General features: G+C 32.8%; 3 protein-coding genes across 7 annotated transcripts; 1 reads left to right on the plus strand and 2 right to left on the minus strand.

Moving 5' to 3' along the window:
* Positions 1 to 56: 56 nt before the first annotated feature.
* On the minus strand, positions 57 to 6112 carry LOC137922637 (F-box/LRR-repeat protein 20-like). Of its 5 annotated transcripts, none has more exons than XM_068765662.1 (3): positions 6013 to 6112; positions 2061 to 2194; positions 57 to 1848 (listed from the first exon to the last, which is right to left on the minus strand). In XM_068765662.1, exon 3 carries the CDS (start codon positions 1814 to 1816, stop codon positions 758 to 760), a length of 1059 nt encoding a protein of 352 aa, XP_068621763.1. In that variant the 5' UTR covers positions 1817 to 1848; positions 2061 to 2194; positions 6013 to 6112; the 3' UTR covers positions 57 to 757. The 5 variants fall into 5 exon arrangements, with proteins under 5 accessions (XP_068621763.1, XP_068621735.1, XP_068621745.1 ...); XM_068765634.1 differs by having other exon boundaries at positions 2050 to 2194; XM_068765644.1 differs by lacking the exon at positions 6013 to 6112 and adding an exon at positions 4316 to 4459 and having other exon boundaries at positions 2050 to 2194.
* Positions 6033 to 12656, plus strand: gfzf (GST-containing FLYWCH zinc-finger protein). Its single transcript, XM_068765682.1, has 6 exons — positions 6033 to 6138; positions 6806 to 6949; positions 8060 to 8193; positions 9581 to 9647; positions 11669 to 11872; positions 12494 to 12656. Exons 2-6 carry the CDS (start codon positions 6809 to 6811, stop codon positions 12647 to 12649), a joined length of 702 nt encoding a protein of 233 aa, XP_068621783.1. The 5' UTR covers positions 6033 to 6138; positions 6806 to 6808; the 3' UTR covers positions 12650 to 12656.
* Positions 12480 to 13861, minus strand: LOC137922673 (uncharacterized). Its single transcript, XM_068765693.1, has 2 exons — positions 13595 to 13861; positions 12480 to 12760 (listed from the first exon to the last, which is right to left on the minus strand). The coding sequence occupies exons 1-2, from the start codon at positions 13814 to 13816 to the stop codon at positions 12686 to 12688; spliced, it is 297 nt and encodes a 98-aa protein (XP_068621794.1). The 5' UTR covers positions 13817 to 13861; the 3' UTR covers positions 12480 to 12685.
* Positions 13862 to 15118: the final 1257 nt, after the last annotated feature.

Below are 15118 nucleotides of genomic sequence, written 5' to 3' on the forward strand. Positions count from 1 at the left end.
TTTATTGCGTGGGTTGTTAAACAGCACAAACAATATAAATATTAACTATAAAAATCACATTGTAGACACAAATACAGAACAAATAAAACATATTCATTTACTCTGAACACTAAATACATTGATCATTTGACATTATCTAGTACAACTTTTTGCACAAAATGTCGTGATATGATTCAAATCTATCATATTATTATGTAGAAAAATAGTAACATACATTCCACTTTGTAATTATTAATACTAATAACAAAATATTTTCACATGTACATGATATTGTTGTGATAATTATTGTCGATGTTACACAAGGTTTGTCATGCTATGGAAACAATAGTAAATTATTAACAATTTCAATGCAATAAAGGCACTTGTCTCTATTCACAATATGGTATGCCTGCCGTAGTTGACTCTAAACATATTATCAGATACTATAACAATCTTTCTTTTTACATTTATAATTGTAAATGTTCACACTTATATTTGTATATAACATCACTGTTCAATAAATATTATTTCATAATAAATTCAAAAATAAATATTATCCTATAAACAAACAAATAACTCTTCCAAATTTGTTTTGAATTCCATATGTAAGTAAATATGTCAATGGGCAATGTTACATTAACATCAAATTTATTTTTTCTTAAAGAGCCAAAATATACTGTTTCATAAAATTGATTTAAAATTGTTAAAACCTTACTGGTATAACTAATGGACTGGACGGATGTAAAAGCTGATTTCTACAACAACAATCACATATAATTTAATCTAGTAATAACTGAATTTTGAACATCTTCTCTAACTCAGTTCTATTAAAATCTGGAGAGATTATGAATGGGCACAGGTAAAATGATAGCTCCCGCAGATTTGGTGCACTCACTTTGATAACCTTTGCTACTTGCATTGTAACATGCACACATCGAGACAGGCTCAGGTATGTTAGCTCCTGAAATATGTTGTTTGAAAAATATGCAAGCAAAGCTGCAGTGGAAAAATATCCATGGCGTAATTTTAATGATTGCAAATGCTTCAATCGGTACAAATGTACCAAGCTTGAATCAAACAAAGTCTTACATGTCATGATGTGAAGAATATGCAGGGTTTTGCAGTTAGCTATGTAGCACATTATGTTGTCATTCAGTGTGTCACCATAAATATGTAATGCTTGTAACGTGGACTGTTTAGTTCGTAGAAGAGATTCTAAGAAGTCTGCAGGAATATTCTTCATTTTTTCCATATTAATACTGACCAAGTTTACACACTGTAGCATACTGTACAAACTACCTTGGGTCAAAGCAAAGTTTGAAAGGATTAAGGTCTCCAGGTACTTAAGTTTCTCAAATGGTAAGTGATACACAAAATTTCCATTTGCATTTTCCGGACTTGGTACTATTAGTGAATTCCGGAAACTTAGAAATTTTAAATTGGGCCAATGGCTGAGGTCTTCAAAGATACAACTATCAACTTGAGATATGCTTATTTCTAAATGGGTCAAATTGGGGCAATAACTTATTAAGGATGCCCTCACTTGAGAATACAATTTAAAATACTGTAATTTAACATTTTTTAAATACTTAGCAACAAAAGGCACAATGTTTTCACTTATCTTTATGTAATTTTTCATACATACTATGAGGCGTGTATTATCCCAGATGCAAGGAGTGAGACAAAGTTGCTGCCATCTCACGCAGACTTTTGCTACAGCCAACAGTGATTCAAAGTCGATCATAGAAAATATATATATGAGTAATTCATTCGGCAGATCATTTATAGTTAATGAGTGACTGCAAACTTCAACACCTGTCATTTCAAGGTGTACCATCCTGAGCGTTAGTCACCCGCACTTTGGTAGTCCTGCAAAAAATTTTAAGGTATTATATTCACGAGCACTAATATTTAGGAGTGATACGTTAATCGTTAAGTTATATAAATATAATTGAACATATAGGCCCTGCAAACAAATATTATTTACATAGTTAGGTCACGGACACGAAGACAAAAGGAAGCAAAAAATCACAAATCAGTAAACATATGATTAGCATATTAACATCGTACCTCAGGATTACCTTGCTTCTTATTCGAGTTAATTTTATAGTTCGCCTTTTAAAAATCATAATTTAAATACTTTGTTTTAATTTACCGCTACAATGTAAGGATATATTTTGTTAAACCTTTTCGGTCTACATTTAATTTAGTCATTCTGAAAGATGAAACTATACATAAAAAACAAAATTTAAAACATAATATTAAAAATAACTTTCATCTTTGATCCTATTTTTGTATGACGTTTTATGTCTACTTCTTTTGACAATTACATTTCGTTTACCGTTTATAATTGCAAGTATCGTCAAACAATACCTATTTTTTTTAAAATGAGAAATTGTTTTAATTTATCAATCAATCGAATATTCGTGGAATTGGTATTTTAAATTTAATTAATAATATACATCTTTGGACGCAAACTATTGTTATAACATGATACTTGTTCTGCACATAAATCGTTGCTGTTTTCATGAATAACAAACTTGGATACAACTTTACTTATTTAATGTGATGTTAATATGTTTAACAAAAAAAGGGCCACATACAGGTAATTTTTTTTCAAGACTCCTCAATTGACAGACTTTAATTTTATGTTGTGTACTCTTGTTCACTGGTGAAAAAGAATTAATTTGATTTTTAATCGTCATAAGATATAACTAATCATTGGGAAAACAATTTTCTGCTTTCTTTGTCACACACTTCCCTATGTTTTGAAACTAGAAAATATCTAACTCGTAAAATTTCACCTTTTTATTAATTTGACTTATATAGTATTTAAAACACACCGCTTTATCTAACTGCTATTTGTAAAGTATAATGTAAATCTTTAAAAATGATGGTTCAAATCTATGCGACAATTTTAAATAATTATTCGAACTTGATTTATTTCGTATATAACAAGGAAAAAACTGCAAAGGTCGTTATCACGTACCATTATTCAGGTTAGTATTAAGACTACTACTGCCTGTGTGTAACATCAAACAGTCAAGTGAAAGATTATAAAAATTATCAAGTGTCTCTTATTGTTTACGTTTAAAATAATTACATTCCATACCAAGTTCCAGTTGTATTCATTTGAATTAAACAATTTATAACATAATGTAAATAATAGAAAAATCTTTCATTTTGTAACTGTACGTTTCAATTATTTATTTTTTAGAACTGACCAGTTGAATTATATAATAAAAAAGTTTTAAAATTCGAAAATAGAACTCTTTACTAATCTTCTACATATATTAAATATTCAGCCATTTATTTTCACAAATCGGCAGCAATATAAAAAAAAACGTTGTAGCGTCATTACGGATTTAACAAGTGATGTTTTTCTTTATACAATTTATTAAAGTTTTTTTTTTAATTTTTGTCTACTTCAACAAAATCACGATAGATTTCGCTTAAATTTTAGTGATCAAGGTCCATCTCGTGTTGCTATTTACCCCTGATTTAACTAATTCGCCCTGGTCGTAAACTTAGTGATGATCCGACTGAGGGAAGTCTTTCAACACCGGCTACTGAAACTAATATGGAATTTGTGCGGTACATGATAGTCTGATAATAGCGTTACCTTCCAGCAAATTCGAACACGCATGGCTATAAGTGCTTAGGTGTAATATCCTTCATAGATAACTCATATTTGGACTATTGCTCGAAATAATATTAACAATCAACGGTAAGTAGTGTATCAAATACGGTATTTAAACTTATCACCAGTGAAAAAATGTAGGATCTATTATGATCATAAAACCAAGAGACAATTTTTAAAATATGTGTTTCCTTCAGAAGAATTGCTAATAAAAATTAGGAGAGGAAGAATCGTGATAAAAAAGAACATCGCGTCGTTCTTTGGCCGGACAGAAATTTTTGAAAAAATTGGTGGCAAAAACGATAAATCAGTAACAACAGGGTGGCAAAAAAGTTTGAGAACAATGTCCAGGCAGCAGAGTCTTTCTTCGGTACCAAAAAGCCCTAACTGCGTTCGAAGCCATGGAAAATAAGCCCAATGACAAGTAGGCCTATTGCTTCGTACAGTATTTTTACAAGATGCAACGAAGTATAAGTTGTCAACGGGACTATTTTAAAAAACAAAAAATCATTTGTGGGTTTACAATTACTTTAGCTATTAATTTTTTTAAATATTTGAGTGTCACCTAACGTACTAAATGATTATTAAATATACTAATGTAATATTAAATAAAATTAGACTACGTATCTTTAGTCCAATAATTGCACCATTGCTAATTAATCTACTTATTAGAAACACAGTAGTACTTCTACCTACCTTTTGGCGACAGAAACAAACTTTGCTGTAATACCCACTGTCATAATTAAATAGCACGAATCGATGGAAACATTGAAAACCAAAGTTCCTCGTTGAAGTCTGGTGGCCATAAAAAAGCAGATCAGCAGCACCATATATTACTTGAATTAGAACAATAGTAGAAAATTAGTAATCTTCAAGGATATGGACATCTTTACCATATTAGCCGATAGACACCGACTGCAAGGCATGGGCCGCCCCCAAAGATCACCACGATGGTGATCCAGATCCTTTGCCTCAACGTCCATTAATGGTGTACAAATTCCGTAAATAAAGGACGGAATCGTCGCTGGAGTTTCATTTCCCGGTTCTCTTTCGCTAACATTCTTGAAGTGATAATAACTTTAGCTGTTGAAAGCTAAGAGTCGATCCAGGGTCCCCTGGTAATGTTACAGAGGGAAGCTGCAAAGAGCGAATGAGAAAGAACTTAGAGTTCCTCATCCGTAACCGATAACCTGTGGACATCGGAGTTCATTACACCACGCCTTCGTGCAACCCATAAAAAGACCTTAGCCCGCGGTGGCGCGCGAGCTAATTCTGCTTCTTATAGCTGCAGCTTTATCCTAAGACGTTGAGGCACTAGGCTACCGCCGTTAAAACTAGGTAGTATGAAAATTCGTTCTCGTTGTTTCGACAAAAAGCGCCTAAGAAGATTGTGGTCTTTTAGCTAGTAGACGTCCGGCAAAATTTTCGTTGCTCCACAATGTATGGGTAGGATTACAAGCAAGATTTCCTTTGGAGACAAAAAAGATGACTATCAAATAGACCAAAGCACTTCTGTCTTGTCCACTACACGAAGCGTCCGCCTAAGCATCAAGCTTGGCGGTCTTCCAATACTGCGGCACATTTACTATCCCGAGTTGAGTCTTGGAAGCATAAAAATATATAAAGAGTCCTTGCCTAAGGGCCTTCAACTATTTGAACGCAAAACCCTTAAGGCTGCTAATGCTGGTTAACTGTGTTTATTCGTTTATGACAAAAAGGCTTTCAATATGTATAACAGATTAGGGTTTTCAGAATTTGTGGGTGTTATTAGTGAAACGTGGTCTGTCACTTCGGCCCTCGTTGACAAGCTCATAGGTGCTCAACTAGCCAGGGAGAGAGCTAAACATGAGCAATTCTCTACGAAATCAGATCAAGGATAAGGAAATCTGAAGATAATTGAACACAGTCGTCATAGTCTAAGCGGATTGGTAAGTTAAAATGGTAGTTGGCAAGATATAGCGCACAGAACAGATGGAAACACTGAACTCTAGTATTTAATACTCTGGAGTGGAGACCACGGACCGGAACGCGCAAAGTAACTTGTCTCGGAATCTTTTATATATACATATTTAATTACGTATATTAAATTTAATAGGAAAAGTCAGAATGTATAGATAACGTTTGTTTTTTTATATTTATCCTTGTTGATAAAACATCAGAAATTATATCAGACGACATTGGTAAGATTTTCGGAGGTTGAATGCAGGGCGCATTCAACCTATAGGAAATCTATTGTAAAGGCTTTTGTGTATAAATGATGGAAATGATGACCAGACATTTAGTTGAACCAGTATTAATTTAAGTTAACATGTTAGTAGCGTACAATAACAAGTTACACGCCTACGTTATGATTCTATGTCTAATTATATTCCACCAATGAACGTTGTACCTACTGTAGGAGTGAAAGGAAACTTGTCCTCAGAAACTAACAGTTCACAGCACTCGCGTGTCATACAACGAACAGTACGTGTGTCTGCGACTTACTCGATACGAGGAAACAGAATCGGAAAAAGAATAAAGTAAGCATATTCAGATTATCTTTAATACGAAAAATTTGTAATTTTACGCTCTATGTATGAAACAATAGTTTAAGATAATGACAACAATTGAAAGTATGTTTAAGAATGGATGAAATTCCCATGACCAATTAGTTATATATTATGTATTGTAGTAAATAAATATACCATGTTTACATAACTTAGTACGCCTTTTATTCTTGCTTTGATATATTGTTATTTGTTGTCATTATATTTCAAATAATAAAAAAATATCTTCGTTCAATGAAGAATCATAAATGTTTTTTTTAATAATATATACGACATTTTGCATGATTAAAGTTTTTTTTTGAAATTTAAATACAATAATTCATCATTACCATAATTTACCTAGAGGATGTCCACTGCTGGACATAGTCTACCCCATTATCGCTTTTTTAATCTATATACCCTAATCATAACAACGTATATTTCGTTTTTTTTTTGTGATGAGATTGCCGTTTTATTTAAGTTTGAAGGAAAAAATTGCAATATTAGATATATCAAATTAAAATTATTGCAATAATAACATATTATCAGAAGCTGTGTTTTTTAACTATGTTATGTAAAATTTTGAAATCGAAATTAGTTTAAACTAAGTGTTTAATAATTTTAGGTATTTATTAATTCTAATATTTTATTAATCTTCTAGATAATGGTGTTAAAAGTATATGCGGTATCTGATGGACCTCCATCTCTATCCGTACGGCAGGCGCTCGTCAAGTTGGGAATACCTTTCGAGCTGGTGAACGTTGATTTTGGGAAAGGAGAGCATATGACAGCAGAATATGCAGTGGTAGGTATTTGTACCTATTACAGGATTTAATAGAGGTGTTTAGAATTGTTAACTACATGTAACCCATCTTATGGTATCTATAAAGCAGGTTTATGTCCAACAGTGGACATCCTACCGCTGAAATGATGATGATGTTGATACTCCAGTTCTTCTACATAATTTATTTTAAAGGGATTTGAATTCAGTTGTTTATTTGTGATAACATGTTCATATAATGGGGTAGTAAGGTAGATACACAACGCTTCAGTTTTCTGCCAGGCGTACAAAACGTTATGATTACCTAATAAAATAACAATTTTGTAATAAGTGTACATTAAATAACAAGTAGTTAAATGCCAACTAAAATTAATATTAATTATGTGTACTTACTTATTATAGTTATTTTATGTTAAACTTATGACGGATCAATACACAAACAATTTAAAATACTTAAATAAAATTAATTATTTAGCCTATTTATTAGATATAATATAATAGTTTATAAATATTATCATAACTTTAACAATTTTATTTGTCTTAATAATAACAATTAGATATAAAGATATTTTAAGTTTATTTTTGAATTTCGAGGCAGATTAATGTTATAATTTCGAGACAAATAATGTAAATGTCATTTAATGTTTAAATCTAACTAGACATTCAATGTTATCACTTCTTGACAATCATTTGTATAACTAGTAACTTCTAGTAACCGTAATCCTGAAACAAAGTTTTCACAAAGAAATTGTATCGGATATTAATTAATTGGGTTTCTATTGTGTATCTATTAAATCCTTCGTCATTTCTGCAACCTTTAAGTGTAAGAACATATATCTTCACTGGTTAATCTTAGAATCTACTTCTTGTTTTCTATTTTAGCTGAAATGGAACACTGCTGTGTTAAATAAGCTATGCAGTTTATTAGACAGTTTATAGTATTAACCGTCAGAATAATATCATAAAGGGTTCCAACCGTCACGCGGCGCATATAATGGTACGTCTATTCTTGTTGCGACGAGTTACAAGAAGTTGACTTCACCCAAATTGATCGTGGCAGTAATACTGCCGGAGCTACAACCATTTTACTGGTTAGATATTAATAAACCTTATTAAACATGAGATATGTTACAGCTGAATCCGCAGAAGGAAATCCCTGTTATTGATGACGATGGATTTTATCTCAGCGAAAGCAATGCCATTCTACAATATATTTGTGACAAATATGCTCCGGGAAATGACCTCTACCCGCAAGATCCCAAAACTCGGTAAAGAAAACTTATTTATAAAAATATTTTCTCCTGAAAACTTGTAATCCCAATCACTGTATTGTATACTACTGTATTGGTACCGAAATCTGCTTTGTTAAATAGCTATTTATTGCTACATAACCCACTGTATCGTGCCATGATAAAGTGTAGGGAGGAGGGTGCCGAGGTAAATAAAACATAAGCGTTGCCGCCGTGAGCGTTTACGGCAGACAGGCGAACCCGGGCAGACGATATTATGGTTTTTGTAGCACTATACATCTGCAAACTAATTTACCATATATAGATAAGTTTATATGTTTTGGTTTCGAGTCAATAGACCGGAGTTCACAGAACAAGAGGCAAGTATATTTTTTAAAACAAAAATGGATAAAACCAAAATATTCGCCTAATATTAAATGTTACAGTGTTGCATAGTATTTTAAATTACAAAATCTTAGCTCTTATATATATCTTATCATGGAACATCAAGATAGTACGTCTTATTCCTCTAATAGCTTCACTTTATTCGACGGACAGAGAGGCGGTTCTCCATGCAGGTGCCGGGTCCATTCCATTTAATAAGACCTCCATGCAAGGCATTAGCGTTCATCTTCACCGACCATATTCTTCATCGTACCAAATCAGATTTGAAATGATTCAAGCAAAGCTACAGAAGCCCGTTTCAGAAATGAACTGATGTTTGGTCTTGAGAATTCACTATAAACTTACCTTACTTTATATTTACTTACTTTTGTTGTGTGTGTTTTTAATTATATTTGATTAATGATCTTTCTCAAAGAAAGTAACAAGAACAGATGATAATAGAGGTTATCAAAAATAGTAAATAAATGCATAGATATTGTTACACATGGACGGTTTCGAAAGATGCGCAAGTAATATTTTTTTAACATAATCCAAAATTTGTCATTATCTTTTTGATCACCTTCGTTAGTTTCGAGGTTTCCTGTAATAGTAATTAATTTGAAATGATAAAGAAGTTTAATTTCAGGCTATGAAGTAATAATAACTGTATTTTTTTTCTTGATAAATGCAAACTGACTTTATTCCTTAATGTAAATGCACCCATAAGTCGTTCTGACTATAGTAGATGAGTTTGAATTTTCGGATAGTACCATAATTCTGTCCAGAACTATTCGATTGCCCTAAAACTGGAGCGCAAATCATAATGCAACCTTTCGGAGTACAAATCCACTAAGACAGCACCGTGCACGGCAAGCAGCCTGGCATCAGTTATTCTGGTTTGTTAGTAGTATATTTGATACTCATCAAAAATTCCTAGAAATAAATACGATTGTGAAATATCACATTTTCAGTATCATTAAAATTATTTATATGTGTTTCAATACTGAAACATATTAATTTACAAAGAAAAAATATTTTTCAGAGCCATCGTGAACCACCGACTCTGTTTCAATTTATCCACGTACTACGCAAACATCTCTGCCTACACCGTAAGTAGTCCGATAACATTATTGTATTAATTAAACAACGAGTCATGGATAGGGCTGTGCTTGAATTATTTCTGCTACTTGTAGAAATAGGAATAAAAGTAACCGTCATAGCTCAGCCAATTGTGAAGTTGAAGTTGCAGCGGGCAGGGCAGAGAGCATGCAGAAAAGGTGGCCGCCGGCAAGCGTAAGACACCTACCTACTGACCTAAGATAGACAGACGACAATTAAAGGCATCGGAAGATCATAAATTTAATAAATCTTTACCGTCTTCTAGCTTTCAAAAAGCAAATTCATAATTAGTTCAAATAAAATATTTTTAACATAACCTGAATCAATTGATATTACACGAACGCTTAAAATGGCCATGAAAGGTATGTCAATGATGTTGGACAAGGTATCACTGGCACTATTTTGCAATTGCTTCTTCACCACTACCAACTCCATCCAATTTAAATTGGCAGGGATCAAGTAAAGAGACATTTCTCAAAAACTAATAAAAATTAAAATTATAGATAATGATTTTTTTGGGGGTTTTTTAAGTAAGGCTTTTAAAATAATGTTTACAAGCACTCATAGCATCTCTTTACGCTCATAAGGACATAATATGGTATCTTAATTACTTCACATATTATTCTAACTACTACGGCATTCGAAGATATATGCATTAGGGATATACAAAAAATATTGTGAGCAAATATTCGCAATGGTACCCTCCCAAACGGCTACAAGAGACGGAATAAAACTAAAAATAGATTTCTCCCTCTTGTAGTTACGCTAACCGTCAGTGTGTTAGTGATCTTTGATATTCGGATCATTTACAAACATGCATCTGCGCGGGTGTAAAGATTTTACTTAAACATAATGTAGTGTCATTATAAGAGGTTCTAAAGGGTTCCGCTATCCCAAATATATAACAATGATATTGTTTACAAATGGTAAACAAATAATTGTACAAGTAAATCTAAAATATAAGTCAGTCTATCTGAAGATCAAGAATCCAAAAGATGAACTGCAAGTACCAACCATCACCGAACTGCGTACTCGATTTTCTATACCCTCTCTTTAAGAAAGAGCTTGTATCTTGATACTGGAAACATAGTAAAACCTATCCAATCGGCTCCAACTTCCTATAATTCATCTTATAATTATTATAAATATTTTATTTTAAATAATAAAATAGATAGCTTACATAGCTATTCGCGGTATATTAAAGGAAAACGTAAAGGGGGAGAAAACCCCACATTATCCTAGACAAAGAGATGTTGCTGGAGTTTCTTTCACCACTCCTCCTTGCGGTAACAGTTTTTGAAATAGCAGTAATATTAGCCAGACAATAAAAAACTGACCAAGCGGAGGTGCAGCACTCCCGAACACTTAAATGGGAAGAATTAACGAGTATTGAGATGTCAGCCGAAGCCGAAGTCCTCATGTGCGATTTCTTGCGCTTATTGATTGTCCGCCTTAGCGGTCTAAGAACTCAGCGACCTGCCAATATGATGATATTGCACTTGATATAATTCTCGGAGTTGAAGTTAAGGAAGAAACCGTAGATATGTTAAGTAAATTTGATTCAGGGTAAACACTATCCGTGCTTTATGCCATCTTATCGGTGGATTCTAAATGCCGATAAGGCCCAAAAAAATCAATGCTTGAAGTATATTTAAAGAATTAAAAATCTGTATATATATTTTTTTTATTTTCTATCGATAGCGATAAAACAATAATAACAAACTATCTATATTATAGATGCTCAATAAAAGCCGTTTCCTAGCGGTCCTTTTGAAAATCTGTACGGGACGCTTATATCCAGCAGTGGAAATTTTACGGCTGAAACGATCATGATGATGATAATACTGTAATACCAATAAATTATAAATTCAGACAAGACTCTAATGGACAGCAATCTTTATAAATTTTAATAAAATAATTGTGATATGCCGTCATAAAAATATGAAATTGTTTTATATTGGACCGAATTTAGAATCATTACTCACTTATTCAATAATACTTTGTTTAACAGATGGCCCCGATATTCTTTGATTACGAACGCACAGAGCTCGGTTTGAAAAAAGTGCACATGGCTCTCGATGTGTTCAACACGTATCTAGAACGTTTGGGCACTGTATACGCAGCGGCGGACTATCTCACTATTGCTGATTTCCAACTAATCAACTCTACAATGACTCTAGAAGCGATAGATTTCGACTTTTCAAAGTATACAAAGGTATGTTATTTTATGATACGATAACAAATTTCACCATCTAATTTTACTTCTCTCTTCTATCAATTGATACTCGAGGCTCAATAGTACATTAGGATTAGAGATGCAAGCAGCATGACTATTCCAAATGCCTCCAAAACTTTTACAAAATGCTATTATAGATGTAATGTATCTGTTGATGTTAATGCTGCTAGCTCGGAAGCTTTTGCAGCTTATCAAAAGTTCATGGCTATTTATAAACCTGCGTTAATAATATCATCAAGGGTTCACAAAATCGCGTGACGCAAGATTTATAGTCCTGAATTTTAAGCTTTACTCGAAGTTCGTCGTCTGCCAACATGATCTGATCATTCACACTTTGCTTGAAGTGAGGCGTCGGCCGGAATACGCGGGTTAATAACTGAGCCATACTTTTGTCGATCAAATGGAGCAACTATGTTACTTTCAGATTCAGACAATATTAGAATTGAAATATGAAAGAATAATGTAGATTTTATATTAAGTTTTATTATATTTATCTAAACCTAAGTGGTTAGACAATGGTAGAAAGGGAATTTAGACTTTGTCAAGTATAGAGAAAAGTAAATGAAACGAATTAGATAATGCTATATCTTATATTTACAGGTTTACAAGTGGTACAATAATTTCAAACAACGGCATCCAGAGCTGTGGAAGATATCAGAAGATGCTATGAAAGAAATTCAACATTTCGCAGCGAATCCGCCCGATCTTTCTAATCTCAGTCATCCTGTACATCCGATACGTAAAATAAATAAATAAAATAATTTATTGGATATTATTTCTACATCGTTTTATTTATCCAGAACCCGACACGCACTTCTTCAAGTAACCCAGACACGCAAAACTGCAACAGTCGGAGTGATTCATGCACTGGAAACAAAATTATTCTTATAATCATATCGTACTTTAAAAATATGAGCTTACAATAAGACGGAGTCTGAACAACGCGTCTGTATATTGTATAAAGAATTGCATAAGACGCAGTACTCTACTGTATGTTTTATACTATTAAAAAATAAAGCGCGGATCACCTATATAATAAACAAACTCTCCTCCGCCCTATTCGCGAGGTTTGAAAGTTTGCTTTTCTTAAACAGACGGTACTGCTCCTTTCGGTTTGATTTCATAAAATACATTTTTGGTAATTTTTAAAATCTCAAAATAAAATTCTTCCTAGGGTTTATATTTACAGACGTTACAGTTTGAAAACACACATTTTTTACGAACGCCCCCTCATCACCTCTTGCGGATGGAAATTCATAAAATCCTTAGCTGACCTTTACTGGACAAAATGAATATTTCAACCAAATTTGAATTTTCTTAGCTTTATAGGTCTAAAAATATCGTGATAAGAAAAGTTGAATAAATAAAAATAATATTTTCATAGATGCTTGTCTTTCGGCGAATAAAGGCCATTTATACTAATAAGCTATATTAGATCAGTTACAACAACAATGTCTTTTTACGCATATGTATATTATTCAGATGGCAATTCTCAATAAAATGACCACAGCTGTCTTATTTACTATTTAAAGAAGAATAATTTAGTTTGGCAAAAAACTTTTATTTTCACTTTACTGTAACTACTGATCTCTAACTACAGTACTAAGTAAAATTTACTTTTAATTTTTATTTATAAAGTTAAACTGGTTTAAAAAAAAGATTCTTTATAAAAAACGACTATAAAAGAGAGTTAATACATACAAAGTCTCCAATATCGCGGCATTTCTTGGTAGTCTCCTCCGCGGGTTCCGACGGTACCTCTGGGATTCCGAGCTCATTGTCGCCGACGTCCTCGCGGGGCACCGGCACATCCTTACTTGTGAATGCGGCGCTCCCATCACTTTTACCTCTTATTAAATTTCCGGTCGCGTATTCAACGGCCAAAATCAACGCCACGGACAATACAAACCACGAAGGAGACATTCTGACGTGATGCTGTCACCGACACTGAGCGCGACTCACTGTTGTTGCCCGATAAAGGGTGAATGTCGACACGTAGTTTTATGATATGCTATATATACCCGTCCACACCCGCATGTTAGTTCACTTAGTGAAACCTTTGACGATAAGCGTATGCCGTTAGGACCCCGCAACAGGAGGATAATATTTTCAATAAACGATAAATGCATTTACTTTTAATTCAAACTTTATATATTTTTCGCTTGAGAAGTGCATTTGTACTTTCATAAACTATTAAATATTTAGTGAATTTTTTTTTGCTTCTTACAAGACAAAGCTTAAAGATAAAAAGAATTCTAAAACATTTTTAATTTTTACGTTATTTATCTTTCCTCTTTTCACACTAAAATAATTGCTTTACGCCATATTATATATTCAGCAGACATACTTTTCGCTATCTTAAAAAATATGTAAAAAATCTAGGTGTTATTTTTACACGCACGGGACTAGCTTGTGAGTGAATTTTCTGAAGATAATAAGACAGAAATCTCTGGCCCGATTGTCCGTTGAAGTTTACTTATGATTACTATTCAAAAATTTTAGATTACAGCCTTTTAACTTCCAACGGCTGCATTCAACTGTATCCAAAGTTTTTTGTCTGTCATTTGTCTTCATCAGCAGGACCTTTATTTGTAGGTTTTACATTATTATTTTCATCCTTTGCAAGCAAAAGCGTCGTAATTATAACATTACTGCCGCTGGTAGGACTAAGTAGAAGTTAAAAAGTTTACTCGGAGCCAAAAGCTGTTTCTGCTCGATATGCTCCAAAGGCCGATTGCCAGACAAAGACATCAAGCACATAAGGCCAATGATTAAAAAAAAATAATAACATCTGAATCTCAATTTTCACCTCATCTCAAATTTTTGCATGAACTTTTTTACCCATCAAACCAAAATCAGTTTAAAAAATACGTAATATTTTGTTATCTTGATATTTTTAAATTTAAACTTTTAAGTGTAAATTAAAAAGTTTATGCTTTTAGTTTATACTATCTTTTGAAAACGATCCACATTAAAATGAGGCAGTAATTTAACGGGTATTGCACTTCGAATCCAGTTTAATAATGGAGCAACCGATGCCAATTACTTTACGGCTTTAAAATCTCAAATTTGATAGACTTCTGTTTTACAACTCGAGTTTAATGCAATTTAAAGGATACGTGAAATATTTTATTTTTAATTCCTATAAAAAAGTATACACTGGGAATTTAAAAAATAAAATGGTATTTAAATAAATAGCAATTACTCATCCTTAGGCTTATCATT

Source organism: Battus philenor, unplaced genomic scaffold (assembly GCF_028537555.1).
Source record: "Battus philenor isolate CCGP_79_NKW_IND1 unplaced genomic scaffold, ilBatPhil1.0.hap1 SCAF_10, whole genome shotgun sequence".
In the NCBI taxonomy this organism is placed as follows: domain Eukaryota; kingdom Metazoa; phylum Arthropoda; class Insecta; order Lepidoptera; family Papilionidae; genus Battus; species Battus philenor.

Bases quoted from the DNA above. Each gene is read 5' to 3' on its own strand.
- LOC137922637 (XM_068765653.1), bottom strand. From the start codon at position 1,816: ATGGTACACCTTGAAATGACAGGTGTTGAAGTTTGCAGTCACTCATTA.
- gfzf (XM_068765682.1), top strand. From the start codon at position 6,809: ATGGTGTTAAAAGTATATGCGGTATCTGATGGACCTCCATCTCTATCC. The intron at 9,648-11,668 runs GTAAGTAGTCCG...TTTGTTTAACAG, and splicing joins CAAACATCTCTGCCTACACC to ATGGCCCCGATATTCTTTGA. The intron at 11,873-12,493 runs GTATGTTATTTT...TTATATTTACAG, and splicing joins ACTTTTCAAAGTATACAAAG to GTTTACAAGTGGTACAATAA.
- LOC137922673 (XM_068765693.1), bottom strand. From the start codon at position 13,816: ATGTCTCCTTCGTGGTTTGTATTGTCCGTGGCGTTGATTTTGGCCGTT. The intron at 12,761-13,594 runs GTATGTATTAAC...TTTTGTTTCCAG, and splicing joins GCCGCGATATTGGAGACTTT to TGCATGAATCACTCCGACTG.